The 19,197-nt window shown below is 41.1% G+C and overlaps 1 protein-coding gene across 4 annotated transcripts in view; it reads left to right on the top strand.

Annotated features, from left to right (window-relative positions):
* The first annotated feature begins 2,355 nt into the window (after positions 1–2,355).
* LOC308296374 (ral guanine nucleotide dissociation stimulator-like) overlaps positions 2,356–19,197 on the top strand; it is a 63,416-nt gene continuing 46,574 nt past the window's right edge. For 3 of the 4 annotated variants that reach the window (XM_080739635.1, XM_080739636.1, XM_080739634.1), the window contains exon 1: positions 2,356–2,895. In XM_080739635.1, coding sequence (XP_080595761.1) covers positions 2,782–2,895 — 114 coding nt within the window. In that variant the 5' untranslated portion in view covers positions 2,356–2,781. The remainder of the gene's footprint in view (positions 2,896–19,197) is intronic. The other variant, XM_080739637.1, reaches the window with a different exon arrangement.

Genomic DNA, 19,197 nt, shown 5'->3' with positions numbered 1-19,197 from the left:
TGCAACTAACCCTGTCTTATATGGTGAACAGGGCTTTACTTTACGAAAAAAATTGCACATTTGAAACTTGGAGATACAAGGCAGTGGCGTCAGTTCAGAAAATGCTAAGGTGGGGCGCCCGGTGGCCTACTGGTCGGAGTGCATACCATATAGGCATTGATGCCTGGCGGCGTTGCCGGTTCGATTCCCGATCCGGACGACTTTTGCCGCGTGTCTCTCCCCGTCTCTCCCCCCGTTTCCTGTCGGTCTACTGTACTATCCAGTGGAGGCATAAAAGCCCCCCCCCCCCAAAAAAAAAATGCTAAGGTATGGCAACATGACTGGTGTCTTGCACGCGCGCGAAGAACAGGCATGATACATTTATTTTAAGAAGTACATTTCTTTTCCCCCGTTTCTACGGTTTCTTGGGCTGGATATGGCAGCCTGGAATTCAAGTGTAGCTAAACTTGGCATGTTAGTAAACGTGCCACAATTAACAATAATGAATTGCACCTGTACAGCTGACTTGCGGTACTTAGTTGGGAGTATACCATCTTGTCAAGATGGGGAGAATACAAGTGTGGAGAATATCATTATAATACCTTGTTAAAGTGACCATTTTGTAAAATGTTGCATTTATAGTTATTTTACTGTAATTTAACAACATAATAACCAGCACAGATAGACAAAGAGACATTCATGGATTTATATTTAAAAGTAGCTTTTATTTCCCCCCCTGGACCCAGGGTATGGCAGCTGCATACCCCTGCCATACCCAATTGACGCCCCTGATACAAGGTTTCTGCCCGACAGCGATGAAATATCACCCTCCTCCATGCCCGGCGTCACTGGGCCAAGTGTGTTAGTATTGACACTCGACAAAGCCTCTACCTATTGTCCCTGTTCTTATTTTTATTTTTTTATTTTTTTTAACCTTTATTTAACCAGTAAAAAACATTGAGACATGATCTCTTTTTCAAGAATGAACTGGCCAAGAGGCAGTTATGTATTTATTGAATACTTCACTTGATCAATTATTCTCCTGTCTTGAAAATAACAATAATTCCCATGATAACATGAGCTTACATGCTTATCTTTTTTTTTTTTTTTTTATAATTTTGATCCTACGATTTTGTAACCCATTTTCACCCAGTGCCAATTGCCTATGTAATCCTGGGCTCTGCTCTCCCTCTGCTGTGCCTGGGGAGACAACGGACTGACCTCATGCTTCCTTCTATACAAGAGGAGTCCAAGTTGCTTCTTTTCACCTGACAGTGGGGATTTCCCCGGTTTGGACGTAGCGCGTGGAAGGAACACGTTATTCCAACCAGTTCCTTTCCCCTCCATCAGGTGCCCGGCTGGCCAGGGGGAGGCATTATAGAGACCAGGATTACTGCATGTTTTTGTGAGGGTATCAACCCTAGGAGACACGGGGAGAACATGCAAACTCCACAAAGAAAGGCCCTTTTGCCAACCCCACCTAGGCTGTGGGTGCTGATGACGCGGAGGAGGGAACACGACCCCCCAGTGCCCACTTATTGTTCTTATCTGTTATTGTTCTTATCTTAACAACAATGTTCTTCCTTGGTAAGAAAATAAACAAAAAAAGAAAAAATCCAAAAGGTTCTACCTATTGGCCTCAGATCTTATTTATTTAGCACTTTCGTTTCACTTGTAATTACTCCTTGCCCGTGGGGTTATACTGGGCTGTTTTCTCTCTTGTCTCTATGTCAGATCACTGGGACTCTGAACCTTGCACTCCTTACTGATGGTTGTTTGTAACGTCGGGCAGGTGTGTCGCACCAAATCCTGGGCCCTGGGTACAAGGATTCACTGCGGGGGCCCCCGTGAATGTTCTTCATAGGGGGGGGGGGGGGTTTAACCCATTTAGACTGGGAACATATCATTTGTGCCTTAACTATTGAAAAATAGCAGATATACAAGCTCACAGCGCGGCACCGAGTGCCACGCTGCGAGCTTGTAGTTCTGCTATTTTTGAAAAAAAAGTATTTGAATATTTCAAATCCTTCAAAGGTTTTTTTAAAAAAAACCTATGTTTCTATGTCAGTGGTGTTCAAACCTTTTCATGTGAAGGACCCCCAAAATGATATGTATTTATATATGTAAGATACACATTTTCACAACTTTTTTAAGAATAGCAGATCTACAAGCTCGCAGCGCGGCACCGAGCTTGTATATCTGCTATTTTTCAATAGTTAAAGCATAAAATAATTAAGGCCCCTCCACCTTGGGCCCTAGTAACTCAGTCCCACTTCCCCCCCTTGTGTCACCCCTGAACGTCGGTGGTGTTATTTGAAAGTGCTTCTATTAGAGCCGCCACTATTCACCAGCATTCACCTGACGCCGGATGGCATTACTTTCTCACAGTGCGTTTTCACATTCCCGCTGGATCTGGAATTCCCTTGAGAATTCAAAGCACACACGGTTTCATTTTCTGTTTACACTATCTCTACCCGACCGTGCTGAATGTTGTGTTGGGTGACAACTATTGTTTCAGACGTGGACGGGCCTATATGGACGGGACACGCGGCAGAAGAAGAAGCTGGACGTTTTCTTTTTGTTTGTTTGGGTTTTTTTCCCCCGCTAAAGTTAATGTTTTCTAGTGTTGTTCCCCAGTATGTGGACACAGCTTGTTAAGTAAACATCTATTACGGGAAGCGTTTTGAGGGGCTCATCCAATCTGTAATGAGGGGAGGCGCTGACAGTATAGTAGCGGACTCCCGGGACAGACTGTCCTGATCCCAAGTGTCTCGTCCCAGTTTCTAAAGAGAATAGCAAGTAATGGGGTCCAGGGCCCGGTGGACCTGTGGACTGCTGGGGAGACCGGGCCACTACTGGGAGAGTGAGTCTGCTTACCGGGCTGTGCTGGTGAAGCAGGTTGCGACACTGAGACAGGTAGGCTTTGCGGTGCTATACCCCTTAATTATCATTTGAACGTGTGAACACGTTTAGCTTGTAAACACCTGCATGTGCGGCATATTATATAGCTCAGCGTTCTTGTTCAAATACACTCTGAGAGGACTTGTTGAGCTTGTTGTGCAGACTAAACCTGCGAAGTGTGAACCTTGGGTTGCAGAACAGTCGATATAAACCTGAACGCGTTTAGCTTGTAAACACCTGCATGTGCGGCATATTATATAGCTCAGCGTTCTTGTTCAAAGACACTCTGAGAAGACTTGTTGAGCTTGTTGTGCAGACTAAAGCTGTGAACCTTGGGTTACAGCAGTGGTTCTCAACCTGTGGGTCGGGACCCCCAGGGGGGTCCACAAAATATTTTGGGGGGTCCCCAGATGATTGACTTAATGTGCAACATTGTTTTCTCACTCAACAGTAAACAAACTAACATAACGTTTAAGTCAGTGAGGGTATATGCACATTTCTAAAGTGAAATTTTAAGGACTTTTTAATAGCTCTAAAATGGCAAATTAAACATTGGCCAAATTGTCAAATATTAGAGGCAGAAATTGTGAAAATAGACGATCTACATGCTCACAACGCCTCGCGCAGCTATTTTCACAATAGAACCGTGTTATACAAAATGTAATGCCTCAACTCTTAGTGCTCGTCAGGGTGGGAGGGTCCCCAGTTAAAATATGATTATTTTGGGGGTCGCGGCCTGAAAAGGCTGAGAACCACTGGGTTACAGAACAGTCGATTTAAGCCAACTTCCAATTCCTAATGTATAATGAACTGCTTTCTTTCATACGATTTGTGGTTGAAGTCAGGACAACTTTAGAAATACACAGTACTACTTCAGTGTCCTACTGTTCGCCTGATATCAAGCACTTATCTTTACTTTCATTGGCAGTTTGTCATCATTGGACAAAAATAATTTGCGGTACATTACAGGACAACTTTGTTTTTTTTACAACAATGGTTCATATTTTAGATTGTAATTAGAGAAAAGACAAGATGAGAGTTACAATGTTTTCATTTACTTCTTTCTATAGTTTTAGCGATTTTAATACGTTTTTGACTGATTTCAGTGGTTAAATGTGTCTTTTTAGACACAATAAGCCGGCGATTTCTTTATTACTATCTGCCCATGAAAGATTGTGGTGCATCTTGGGAATTGGCTTGTTCTAAAAATACATATTTAGCCACTTGCATGGATGCCCCCAAACACTGAAATCAAAGTCCTTAAAGCGATAGAAAGCAGTAAATTAAAACATTTTAACACTCATTTTTTATTTTATCTGATTACAATCTAAAATATGAACCCTTGTTGTAAAAAAAACAATGTTTTACATAAAAAATGTGTCCATCAGAGACAAAATCAACGTTGTGTTGTTTTTTACTGTGGGTTTCCAGTCTTACACAATGGCTCTTTGGTATCACAATTCGATATTGGGAAATTATTTGATACCCTGGTCTATTTTAGTTCAAATCCCATTAGAACTTTCTCCCCTGTGTCTAACCCCATTGGTCTGTCTCATTATGACATTCCTTCCTACTCTCTCAGGTGAAAACACAATACTTGGGGGAATGGACTCACTTCCCCCTCCAAACAGCAGAGAGTAGCTGTCAGAAAGCCTATGGTGACCTCTCCTGTCTTGTTCTGTTACCTCATAGAGGCGCTGTCTGACAGAGAGCTGTCAACTCTAGTAGAGCAGGAAAGTAAACATTGGCTCTTGCAGGAGGAAACCTGAATCCACCATGAAGTCAAATAACAAATATTTTAACCCATTTAGGCCCGGCATTGATAGGGCCAACTGTGGCGGGGATATGAGTAGGATATAAGTGTGACGTAACGTGACTGACTGACTGACAGACTGACTGACAGCCGGTGGAGCTTTTCATAGTAACTGCGACCTGGCGGTCGCAGCAAGCTCACAGCGCGGCACCGAGTGAGGACAAATACCTGTAATGCTGATGCTGACTGCTGAGAAGAAGCTGTAGCTACTGTATGTCTTGTGGTTATGTATTTATGTCTTGTGTTTCAGAAACACCTTGCATAACAGTGCGTGGGTTCTGCCCAATGCCCATGTACAACCACAGCATTCTCCCTGCTGTCTGCCCAATGCCCATGTACAACCACAGCATTCTCCCTGCTGTCTGTTGCTCACTGATCAGCTCTCCCTGTTGGAGCACCCTGGTGGATAAACACCTTTATCAGTGTCATATATCACCTATTGGTGTTAATCACATATAGAGCAAGTTCACCTCTGGGACAACCAGATCTTATTTTAATGAATGATGATGCATTTTGCATCATATGATGCAGCATGATGCATCATATGATGCAAAATGCATCATCATTCATGCTGAAATACTAAAATATCTCAACACAGATTGAACACAAAAAATAACTCAGGATTGTGTTGAGGTAAACTTGCCCTTTAAGCCCTATAGACCTATGTGCGTGCGGCTGTGCACCGGCACCGCAGCTATGGTTGCCAGTCTGAGAAATCGGTCTATATACTTCATCATATGATGAAGAGCAAAGTAAGCAAACTCATAACACGTCACAATGTGACACCTTGTGAGCTTGTAGATTTGGTATTTTCGCAATAAATCATTGTTTTATGTTTGAATATTCTAGAAAATGTGCCCAAAATAAGGACACACTTCCACTATCCAGAGATGAAATCTGTTTGGAATGGATCATGATATTTTATTTGATGATTAATTGACATACAAATAATTGCGAAATAATGATTATTAATTATTGTATCATTTCTAGAATCCTGGAAATAGCTGATCACGCCACAAGCTATTTCCGCTATCTTTTGAAAATGTATGAAGAGTTTTCAACATGGAAACGATTATTACCAGGCATCTCTGTGTATGGCATACAGCGTATGTATACATGTGTTTTTGTTTACATATGTGCACTCGAAAAGTCATAGTATTTATGATCACATGATCTATCTGTATGTAGCGTGTGTGTGTGTGTGTGTGTGTGTGTGTGTGTGTGTGTGTGTGTGTGTGTGTGTGTGTGTGTGTGTGTGTGTGTGTGTGTGTGTGTGTGTGTGTGTGAGCGAGCGATAGACAATTAGAGTGTTGATGATGTCATTCTCAGGGGCGCCACACTGGGGGGGAAGTGGGACCAAGGTGGAGGGGCCTTCATTATTTAGCTATTGAAAAATAGCAGATCTACAAGCCCAAAACGTATGTTTCTATGTCAGAGCTTGTAGATCTGCTATTTTTTGAAAAGTCGTGAAAATGTGTGCAAATCTTTGAATATATGTATTTTTTTAAGCGAACATTTGTAACTCAAATTTTACTAAATGTTTTGAGATGGGGGTCCGTTGGCCAAATACATATCATTTTAGGAGGTCCTTCACATGAAAAGGTTTGAGCACCACTGACACAGAAACACAAGGATTTGAAATATTATTTTTTTAAAGATTTGTTTTTGGGCTTTCTATGCCTCTATTTGATAGGATAGCAGACCGACAGGACATGGGGAGAGAGAAGGGGAATGACATGTGGCAAAGGTCGTCCGGATCGGGAATCAAACCGGCGACGCCAGCAGGCATCACAGCCCAGTATGTGGCATGCGCCTTGACCACCAGGCCAGCGGGCGCCCCTGAAATATTCAAAGACTTTTTCACAGATTTTCATGATTTTTCAAAAAATTGCAGATCTACAAGCTCGCAGCGCAGCGCTCGGTGCCGCGCTGTGAGCTTGTATATCTGCTATTTTTCAATAGTTAAAGCACAAAACGTGAGTGAATCCTTGTACCCCAGGCCCAGACTTTGGTGCGACACCCCTGGTCATTCTCCTCGGAGAGCAGTAAAACTGCCAGAGCCTCAGCAGCATAACAACATCCAACTTTATTGATTTCCAGCGAAAGGCCAGCAGATGGACGCATGGTGCTTTGGTTAAATCCCCATAAGCCAAGCTAAAACATTGGCAGTCCTCCTCTCGCTCTGAGCAATGCCTGCATCCCCCTGCCTCGGGCACCTGTGAGCTGACACAAAACAAAAAAAAACAACAACCACCTGCTTCGTCAAATCTCAGTCAAAATTAGTCTAGGCCAGGGGGTCTGGGACCTCTAGGGGGTCTTCAGAGTTACTACAGGGGGTCCTCTAAGTCTTTGTGTGATAGAAACTTGTTTTTTCCCCCCTTTTTATATTAACCACTTGAACCTTAGCGTCCATATTCTGAGAACTTGGGCCAAAAATAGCAGATCTACAAGCTCACAACGCTTCGCGCTGCGAGGCGTCTTAGTGATTGATTCTTTTTGCAACCGATTGAATAATTGATATAATCATTCGTTTAATTTTTATATATCAGCAAATCAATTGAACAAATCAAATCATCGCATTTAAAAAAAACTAAATTGATTAATCTGATAGGTCAGGAGTGGATTATTTGTTGCCATCAGTTGGTAACATGCGGGAGTCTGTCCCCGTTACAATGCGCTAGACCCCTGGGAGAAGCCGAGAAGGAGTGCCACACTTACCATCAGCTCTCAGTAGTTGCCGCACGACTTGCCGCACCCAAGCTGTGCTACTCATACACTGGCAGTGCCCAGGATCATACCCATGACCCTTTGGTCCAAAGGCAAGAGCTGACTGAGCTTGATTAGGTAATCAAATTACTTTTTTACAACAAGGGTTCAGATTTTAGATTGTAATTGGGGAAAAGAAAAGATGAGTGTTAAAATGTTTTCATTTACTTCTTTCTATCGTTTTAGCAATTTTAATGACCCTGATTTCAGGGTCATTCAAAAAAATATGTCTTTTATAGACACAATAAGCCCGCGATTTCTTTACAGTAACACTAATAGTCCCCATAAGTCACATCTGCCCATGAAAGATTGTGGTGCATCTTGGGAATGGGCTTATTGTATCTAAAAAGACACATTTAGCCACCTGTACGCATGCCCCGGACCACTGAAGTCGAAGTCATTAAAATGGCTAAAACGATAGAAAGGAGTAAATGAAAACACTTTAACACTCATCTTTTCTTTTCTCTAATTACAATCTAAAATATGAACCCTTTGTTGTAAAAAAACAAAGTTGTCCTTTAAGCCCTATTGTATACTTCATCGTTCAATATTGTCACACAAAATAGACAAAATAGCTGATCTACAAGCTCACAGCATGTCACATTGCGACGCGTTGTGAGCTTGTAGCTAGGCTATCTTTTAAGAAGAAAAGCTGAATGTAATTCTCCCTTGAATTAACTGTTGCACCCATAAATAGTCTGACTCTTTCAAGAGCTTGCTCTTAAGTCATGCTAAGTCACTCTGAATATATCGGCTGGCTAAATGTGTTCTATGTTCTTTGCACAACTTTGTTTATCTATCTCCAGCATAGTTGCTCTTTTGTTTTCAGTATTCACAATGACATAAGAGCCTTTTGCTTCTCGTTCTCTCACTCTTTCTCATTTGTTTGGTCTTACTCTCCTTTACCGATGTGCCCTTTTCGCGCGCACACACACACGCACACGCGCGCATGCACGCACGCACGCACGCACGCACGCACGCACGCACGCACGCACACACACACACACACACACACACACACACACACACACACACACACACACACACACACACACACACACAGAGAGAGAGAGAGCCTTATTTCTCAACAGCTGCAGATGTGTGAAATATGGAACGTAGCAGCAGCAGATAGAATGGAAGAGTTTGCACAATGATGAGAAAGGTCAGTGAGGTCAGGCGTGTTTAGGAAGAGGACATGCCCTGCTGTTCAGGCAGATGTCAACTTCATGTGTTGTCCAGTGTTGTAAAGAAACTAAGTATATTTACTTAAGTACTGTACTTAAGTACAATTTTGAGGTATCTGTACTTTTTTTTCGTTTTTCGTTTCCAATTTCCAATCATTTCACTTTTACTCCACTACATCTCAGATCCAAATATTGTACTTTTACTACACTACATTTATTTGAAAACTTTAGTTACTAGTTACTTTGCAGGTTACGTATAAATTATAAAATTATAAAACACACACAGATGCGACGCGTTGTGAGCTTGTGGATCGGCTATTTTCAAACATTTTGTACTTTTACTTTTGGGGCCTATATTTTGATCCCAATACTTTCGTAATTTTACTCAAGAACATTTTGAATTCTGGACTTTTATTTGTGACAGAGTATTTCTGTATTGCAGTATTGATACTTTTACAAACATCTGAGCACTTTTTCCACCACTGTTGTTGTCACACCTGTTGTGGCGTTGTCCCTTTTCCATGAGTAATTCAAATTAACATAGATTGTTCGTCTCAGTACTGACCAAGAGGGGGCGATGTTACATGAAAAATGCATGGGAGCGCTTGACTGCTTTTAGGCTGTCATCAATGTTTTATGAAAAGAACTCTTTGGTTTTATGTTAGATATAGAAGGCAATGCACACATAACATGCCGTGAGAACAGTTAGAAACAGTATAGAATAAATACTCAGACTTTTTTATTTAAGTAAAATTAACAATACCACAATGTAGAAATACTCTATGTCGTAGTTCTCAAACATTTTGGGCTTCAATACCTACCCCCTTTTCCTGAGTACCCCCTTTAATCGACAACAATATTTTGATCAGAAAATACAGTTTTTATGTCAATATGTTGAAAATGTAAGTAGCCTATTGTTTTCTGTAACAGTTGTGCTAGTGCTAAGCTTGTAAATCGATATTTTCAAAAAATAACAAGTAAAGTACCCTTGAGTACTTGAGTAAACCACTGTGTGAGAAAAGAGTGAGACATACAGGTAAACATACTTATGTCTAAGGGCCTGTAAGGGGGTATACTTTTAAGGCACTATATTTCAAGTGGTTATAGTGATGGATGGTATACTGTATAATATAATTTACCATAGACTATACTTAGGCAGCTTAACCAACTAATGGCTTGACAGTACTTCCCCTTGGAGACGGGTGATTCACATCTGATCCTGAAAAGCATTAAAGGTACCTTGCAGTGGAATACTAATGCTGGAGCAAAATTTGATTTCTGGTTTAGTGTGGTTTCATGTTTCAATTCTGTACTGTAAATTCTGTCTGGTGGGTCTATCTAGCTTCCCAAATGTCTGTCTGTCTGTCTGTCTGTCTGTCTGTCTGTCTGTCTGTCTGTCTGTCTGTCTATCGATCTATAGATCTATTGATCTATCGATCCATCGATCTCAGGGGTCATTACCATGTTGGCCTGTGGTGGACATTTTTGTCAAAAGTGCTTTTTAAAAAAAAAACATAAATGACCCTGCTCTAGACAAGAGTCTACTCTTGTAAATAACCTTTTCATCCACAGCACCCCTGAATTACACTGTTAACTTTTTGAATCTTTACATCATATTGAAGAAATATCCGTTTCCATCAGAACTGACAGAAAGGGGAAGGTTCACCAAAAATGTTTTGGCTAAAGAGAGTTGGCCATAGATGGAAAAAGAACTCATCATGCAAGTACAGTGCAAATCAGGACGGTTTTACTAAGCATAGTGAAGTGACATTTATGTAGTGATTCCAAATGTTATCAAAGTATTCTGAGGCACCCCTAGACTGGCATCACGGCACCCTATAGGGTGCCATGGCACCCACTTTGGGAAACTCTGTATAGTAAACCAATGTCATTTGTCATACATATTCTGAGGAAATCCTGGAGATTTGACATTCAGTATAGGCACATTTGGTATTGGCTATCTATCTCTATCTATCTATCTATCTATCTATCTATCTATCTATCTATCTATCTATCTATCCATCCATCCATCCATCCATCCATCCATCCATCCATCCATCCATCCATCCATCCATCCATCCATCCATCCATCCATCCATCCATCCATCCATCCCTATGCCAGCTGCTAATAAAGTATTCAATCAATCAACCAATCAATCAATCAATCAACCAATATGAATAAATAGATGATCTATCTATCCTGCCAGTTATTCAACATATACTCTATTTCCAGCATTCTGACAGTATGGGATGCATTTCCATCTGTAGATTTCTTAGTGTTGTTGTTGCTTTGTGGTGGAAAAGAAACATAGAGTTGTGAAAAGAATTAGCACAGGAACCAGCATCATTTCCCCCAATGCGTGACGTCACCCTGAAGGAGGGGCCAAACCCAAACCAAACCAGACCAGTGTGACTCAGTGGCTGCCTACTGAAGATGGGATTTATGGCTCTTTGAAGTGAGCCTGATTTCTGGGATCCGTTCCTTTCAAAGAGCCGTTCAAAAGACTGGCTCATTTTAGATACTCATAGTTACTTTGTAGATTTTGATCATAATTACAAATCACTTCAACCCTATATACATTTCGGCCATTTGAAAATAGACGATCTACAAGCTCACAATGCGTCGCAAATGCGACGCATTGTGAGCTTGTAGATCTGCTATTTTCAAATTATTTTTCTATATTTTATTAATTGGAAAACTTGTGAAATGGAACATTCTGCGTAATGAGTACTTTCTATTGGTAGGCTATTTTAAGTACATTTTGATTCCAATACTTTTGTACTTTTACTCAAGTGCATTTTAATTCCAAACTTCACAACTGTTCATTTAGAAATGTAGACATTTTGAAATTGATGTTATCCTAGATAAAGTACTATGTTCTATCTATCCGTCTGTCTTTCAATGTTATATGAGACACTTAAATTGATTGATTGATTGAAGACTTTATTAGAAGTTTGCATAGGAAAAAGTACAGTTTCATGACGGTACAGTTCACTGTTACAAGGTCTACTAAAAGCAGATCCTAGAAAAGACTAAGCTTATTTCCATAGGAAACCATTGAAGTATCTCATATAACATTGAATGACAGACGGATAGAACACAGTACTATGCAGTAGATATAAAGTGTGGTTCCTGTGGAAATAAGCTGTAGTGCTTTCTAGGATCTCCTTTTAGTTGACCTTGTACCAGTGATTTGTACTGAAACTGTACTTTTTTTCTATTGCAATCTTCTAACATTCTTCAATCAATCAATAAATCAATCAATCAATCAATCAATCAATCAATCAAAAAGGAACGGCTCCCAGCTACTGCGAACCGGATCCCACCATCGTTCATTTCAAAGAGCCGTTCAAAAGACTCGATTCGTTCTCGAACGTCCCACCTCAATGACTCTGGCTGCCCACGGCGCGCATGCAAGAGCACGCACAGGCACAGCACAGTACATCCCCACAGTGCAGTCTGAGATTAGAGACACAGCGGTAGGTAGCTTACTGTACTGTGCCTTGTTGCTGCGTGCGGGGGGTAAACAAACATCATGGATGTCCGACAGCGTTCCAAGTGATCAGCCTCCCCCAGTCTTTGGTGGTGGTGGTTTATATTTGCACCGATGCTCCGCTTGTTGTCGGGATGAAAACCGAGTCGCTGAGCGTCTCGTCGGGCTTCCTCGAGGAGATGTTCGACTCTTCGTGGAGGGTGCGCAGTATCTGGGATGGGGTGAGGCTGGAGGTCGCCGAGGACGACAGTCCTGTTGTACTGAGCAGCTTCACGCATCTCGACCCCGACCTGCCCCAGCTGGAGGTGAGGATGGATGGGTGGATGGATGGATGGAGGATGTTTTTAGTCATAGATTTAACACAAAATATAGGTCTACTTAAAGTACCCAAAATAAAAGTACAAAAAATGTTTGAAAATAGCAGATCTACAATGCGACGCGTTGTGAGCTTGTAGATCGGCTATTTTCCAATAGCCTATAGTGAGGATGGGTGGATGGAGGATGTTTTTAGTAGATTTTATTTGAACAATTATCAGAGGTGGAAAAACTTACTCACATTTTGTACTTAAAGTATCAATACTGCACTGTAAATGTACTCCGTTGCAAGTAAATGTCCAGAATTCAAAATGTACTTGAGTAAAAGTGTGAAAGTGTTGGCATCAAAATGTACTTAAAGTACCAAAAGTAAAAGTACAAAAATGTTTGAAAATAGCAGATCTACAAGCTCACAAGCGTTGTGAGCTTGTAGATCGGTTATTTTCAAATAGCCAAGGTATAAAATAGTGCTAAAGTAAATGTACTTAGATGTTTTTAGTAATAGATTTTATTTTTATTCTTATTAAAATTATTTTTTATAACACATCATCACAATCCAAGCAAATATGTGTCACTTGTTTGATTGCAGTGGTATAAAGTAACCAAGTACATTTACTTAAGTACTGTACTCAAGTACAATTTTGAGGCATTTGTATTCTACTTGAACTTCTACTCCACTACATCTCAGATCCAAATATTGTACTTTTACTCCACTATTCATTTGAAAACTTTAGTTAGGCTACTTGTTACTTTGCAGATATAAATTATAATATTAGGCTATAAAACATACATTAATCACTTTAGCCCTATTCTGTACCTTGGCCATTTGAAAATAGCAGATCTACAAGCTCACAACGCGCCGTATCTTGTAGATCTGCTATCTTCAAACATTTTGTACTTTTACTTTTGGTACCTTAAGTGCATTTTGATGAGAATACTTTCGTGCTTTTATTCAAGCACATTTTGAATTCCATACTTCTATTTGTAACAAGAGTATTTCTACATTGCAGTATTGATACTTTTACTCAAGTAGAAAATGTGAGTACTTTTTCCACCACAGACAAAATGTCACTTGTTGTTGGATTGTGATGATGCCTGTGTGTTACTGACGCTATAGTGTTGTTATGGTGGCCAGTGATGGAAGCCATCAGGACCGCTGCTTAGTAGCCTACGTTGCAAAGAAAGTGATGATTCATGATGGAACTCATGTTACAAGTGGGCCTCATATTTAGAAATGATGATTGCTGGTTATAGAGTGGAGCCTGCCCGGTGCCTACTCCCAAACAGTCTAGTTGCTCTCAGCCGTTCTGCTATGCCAGTTTGTTTCTTTTATGCCTCTGTATGTTCATATATCGTCACTGTCGGGCAGAAACAAGTTTCAAATTTGTAAATTTTATCACAAAGTAAAGCCTTGCTTCATCATACCAGGCCATCGCACAAAAGTAGTGAAAACAGCTGATATACAAGCACACAACGGGCGTTGTGTGCTTGTAGATCGTCTGTTTTCACTAGTTTAAATCGTTTAAAAAATGCTAGGTACAAAACAAACGGTTTTGGACATACAAGGTTTCCACCCGACAACGACGATATGATATCTACAGGGGACCCTTCTTCAGGAACAAATCATTGTTCGTCCATTGATTGATTGAAGAATTTATTAGAAGGTTGCGTTGGAAAAAGTACAGTTTCATGACAGTACAAAATACAAATCACTGGTACACGGTCAACTAAATGAGATCCCAGCAAGCTCATTTACACTTATGTATCTCATATAACATTGAAAGACGGACAGATAGAACACAGTACTTTACGTAGGAAAACATCACTAACAAAGGGGGGGGGGGGGGAAGCAGTCATAAAGAATAATAATAAAAAGAAATAGGAGATATATATACAGTGAGAAAGGGGTGGTAGGTATGGGCTTAGTCTATTAGTTTGATGAGTTTCGATAAGCACATATGAATTCCTCACATAACACTGTTTATATTGCGTGTACAGTTTTTGCCACTCAAAGCGAGGAGGGTGAGTAATCACATTTGGTGGTCTTACGTAATGCCCGGATGAGATGAGGCTAGGACGATAACTGATACCACATGGTGTCCAGCTTGTTGCGCACTTGGACGCATCCTTCATCCTTTTATGAGCCTTTTTTTGGCCAGTGTTTGTTTCTTAACATAATCAACCTTGTGAGCAGGTTGGACATCACAAACAAGCACATTGTTAACGCCTGCAGGGACGTGCAGAGAATGTTAGAGAGGCAGGGGCTGACATTTCCAAAAGGGCCTTTTGGTGAAAATATCAAAAATGGCAGACCTCCAAGCTCGTTGGGAGCTTGGGGGTCAGCTATTTTCAATGCTTGATACCACACTGAACTAAGCTTGATCAAGTCAATAGGCCTACGATATGTGGCGTGAAGGCATGGATTTCTACACAAAGAGGGCAATTCTTTCAATATAAGATGCTTCATTCAAATTTAGGAGAGTTTGGACGAGGCAATTCTCTTGAATGCTGCCTTCGGGTATGGCATGGAAAGAGGCCATTTGCATTTCTTTCACCATAGTAAAAATTGCATTTGTGGTCAGGAGAGGGCACTTTTTACAGACGGATAACAGACGGATTGATGTCTATGTGTGCACATGTCTGTGTTTCTCTCTGTGCTTCTCTGTGGCTTTCAGATGGCCGTGTTGCTTTCTTCTCTGCTGCCAACCCTTTCTCTCCCTCTCCTTTAATCTAATCCTCTCCACTAACACAATTACCTAATGCCTAATCCCCACTCCTTCATAAGCAAAGCAGCTACCTCCCTCCCAACAATGGCAGCCTTTCTTTCCCCCTCTGCCCAGTTCTGCTTGTTGAACCTTATTACAGTATCCAAGATTCTGATGCTTTAGCTTGTGTTATGCTGAGTTACTAGGCAGAGGTCCAACTGGGTTAGTGATATAGGAAACCTAAGCCATGTGTTGATCCCTTGGGCTCCGTGTTAGCCCCTCAGCAAGCAGTTAGCCTATATATATCATATAGCCAGAGAAGGTCAGATGGCGTTGAAATGGGAGTTCGCTCTGGGATCGAATGACCTCGTGGAGTTATATTAGTTATAGACGGATGCATACGTTGCACTCGTATCACCGCACACATGGCAATGAGATTATTGACCCGGGTTGACGGGCTGAAGAGGAGATGTGCTGTGCTAGGGATGATGTCATTCATTGCCAGCATTGCCAGTCATCTGCGTGGGATCGACTCAGACGTCCAATGCTAAAATGGGTTTTGTTGTTACAGCTGGCCTGCTCGCTTGATGAGGCTCTTAGGGCTGTCACGATTATGACATTTTACGTGACGATTAATTGTCACTCAAATAATTGCGATTAACGATTTAATTGTGTTTTTTGTCGTTGACTATTACATTTCTGTTTGGCTTGTAGGCTAGTCAATCTGAGGTTTGACCCAAAAGAAATTGCAATAGTAATGGTTCAAGGTTTTTTATGATCCTTAGAGTCATCCAAAAAACATGTTAAAAATCTTCCATTTAATTCTTAGTGGATCAAGGTGAATTCAGGGGGTTCAAATCTGGGTCCCTTCACTTACTATAGAGGAAAAAAAGACCTCCAAAAAAATCTTCTTTAAGTAGCATGTGAGGGGTCTAACTAGGGGTTTTTCATGATCCTGAATCCATTGCAAGCATTTGTTTTGCACGAAAAACATTCCTCGGGCTAATAAGGGACACAACAAAACTGAGCTGACCCCAGAAAAGTGATGACACTCATCACTAAACCATAGTTTTGGGAGTCAGTTTCTAGCCTGAGGAATGCTTTTGTCTTGTGTCTGCCGATTGATCGGTGAGTGATCGTGATCGGCCGATAATGCCTCTACCGGCTTTGATCGGTATCGGCTTTGCCGATCTACAAGCTACTGTAGATCAGCTATTTTCACAATATTTATCTGTGGGACTGAATGTAACCTCAGCTTCAACTCCTACAAGTTGAATTGGATACTAAAGGACCTCAGCCTGCAATCTCTTAATGTTTATACTTAATATACAATATAGTCAATGTTTTGTAAGAAGAATCATTAAATTATATAAATGCTGCTACAGTAACACAATAAATAGAGGAATTTATGGATTTGATGCTGTGATCGGGAATATCGGTATCGGCAGATACTGATTCCAGTTGATCAGTGATCGGTATCGGCCCCAAAAATTGCAATCGGAGCCTCTCTATTGTCTGCTATAACTAGGTCTATAACATAATGTAGGCGGCTGGGACTCTCTCAAGTAGGTGACACATGTCTCCTAGTTTTAGGAGTGAAAGTAGGTATGTTATGACGCGCTCGCATTGTTCGGTTCCATCTTCATCCTTCACGTTGCAGGCGGAAGCTTGGCTTCGTCCTGCTAGTGAGAAACTGGAGACACAGACAGAGGAGCTTTTGTTTTGTTGTTGCAGCTTTTAAGCTCATTTCAAATGGAGACTCCAGGGGCGTCACAAGGGGGGTGGGGGGGAGTGGGACTGAGTTACTAGGGCCCGAGGTGGAGGGGGCCTTAATTATTTTATACTTTAGCTATTGAAAAATAGCAGATATATAAGCTCACAGCTGCGAGCTTGTAGATCTGCTATTTTTGAAAAAGTCGTGAAAATGTGTGCAAATCTTTGAATATATGTGTTTTTTTAAGCGAACATTTGTAACTCAAATCTTGCTTCTGGGGTGTCCCTGGAAGTTGGAACTAAATATTTTGAGATGGAGGGGGTCCGTGGCCAAATACATATCATTTTGGGGGTCCTTCACATGAAAATATTTGAGCACCACTGACATAGAAACATAGGTTTTTCTAAAAAAAAAACCTTAGAAGGATTTGAAATATTCAGACTCCGCACACATTTTCACCATTTTTCAAAAATGGCAGATCTACAAGCTCGCGGCGCGGCACTCAGTGCCGCGCTGTGAGCTTGTATATCTGCTATTTTTCAATATTAGTCAAAGCACAAAATGTGAGTGGATCCTTGTACCCAGGGCCCAGAATTAGGTGTGACACTCCTGGGAGACTCGTTGGAGTAGCCAAGGAGAGCAGGAAGCTCCAATGAGAGAAACAGACAGTGGTTGGAATGCCAAGGGCCCAAGCCAGCGCCTGGAAAACCACTATTTCTCTTAAATCACTAGTTTTGTTACAGCCACTTAGTACTCCATACTCTCTGTCTCTGTATGATCGAACTGATTAGTCCAAGCGTCTTAAAACAGGGCGTCTGGGACCCCTAGGGGGTCCTCAGAGTTACTACAGGGGGTCCTCCAAATCTTTGTGTGATAGAAACGCTTTTCTCCTTTTTTTATATTAACCACTTGAATCCTAGCGTCCACATTCTGAGAACTTTAGCCGAAAATAGCAGATCTACAGGCTCACAACGCCTCGCGCTGCTATTTTTCGGCAAAGAGGTTTGGTGTAGAGGAGAAAAAGAGCAGGCTAAGTACAGAGTGAAAGGTCAAGTTTATTAAGTATTGACGGTTCAAGTGGTTAAATATCTGAAAACACAAATTTGACATGAATCCAAAATACACTGATGATTGTGCCGCCAAACGATGAATCCATATGGAATCTATGGGTTGTGGGGGTCCCTGCTTCATCTCTTTCTCGACTAAGGGGTCCTTGGCTTGAAAACCCCTGATTTAAACAGTACTGTTCTGACTTGGATAAGGCTACTCTAGAAGGACCTATCAAACTGTCCTTTTGGTAGGTATGTTGGTATATGGTATTACTTGTCTTGGATGCAGGTTACCAAGATGTTTTGTCAGTTTTGTCCACCAGTCACAATAGTTGCTAGTTAATGTCTCCCCACATTCACATTTTTACCCTCCATCTACACTTTTACAGTAGAAGATTGATGACTTGGCCAAGTGGCTGGTAGAGTATATAAAGTTAACAGACGCAGTCATCATTTTTCCCTGCATTGGGCTGGCAGGTGGTGGTAATTTCCCATCTTGCTATTGTATAAAATAAGAATATATATCGGGTCAGTGGTTGTTAGAGCTTTCTTCTTACGCTGGGACATTGTTGACTATCATGCAGGGGTCTCCATATATGGGTAACTGGTCCGATATACATCACTGGCCAGATGGCCAAGAGATGTCGCCCTGAGGCGTTTTACTAGTATCTAGATATTTAAAACCCTGTGTTGTGAGTGCATTGGTTGTTAATAGTACAGTGTTTGCAACTGTGTGACCGCATGTATGCACCGAGCTCCAGTGTTCGACAAACAATGTGCAAATAATGGAGACCATTTGCAGATTCAAATGACATTTATAACATATCCTGAACTGTATCATGTTACTTTTTTAATTCACTCCATTATTCAGTCTGAAAGTGCTTCCCACTGCAGCCGTTTTCTGAGATGGTCCTTGCCAAATAGGGAGGTTCAATAGGTTCATCCCGGTTCATCCTCTAACCAATCGTAAAGTGTGTTTGCTTGTAGATCGGCTATTTCCACTATCAATGTTCTTTTTTAAGTATAAAGTTGTCAAATATGTCATAATTTCTTTGTGTATTTAGGTTATGTGTCATATCTACCTTGTGCAACTTGAAAGCCTAAAAGCCAAAAAGTAATGTAATTGTCAACGACAAAAACACAATTAAATCGTTAATCACAATTATTTGAGTGACAATTAATCTTCATGTAAAATGTCATAATCGTGAGTCGTGACAGCCCTAGTTAAAAGGATAACACAAAAAGCCCTTGGGGCAAGGGCTTTTATCCATTGTGGT

Source organism: Nannobrachium achirus, assembly GCF_963921795.1.
Source record: "Nannobrachium achirus genome assembly, chromosome: 12".
Classification (NCBI taxonomy): Eukaryota; Metazoa; Chordata; class Actinopteri; order Myctophiformes; family Myctophidae; genus Nannobrachium; species Nannobrachium achirus.
Note: the sequence above shows the minus strand (reverse complement) of the source record. Positions and strands in the feature narration are given on the sequence as shown.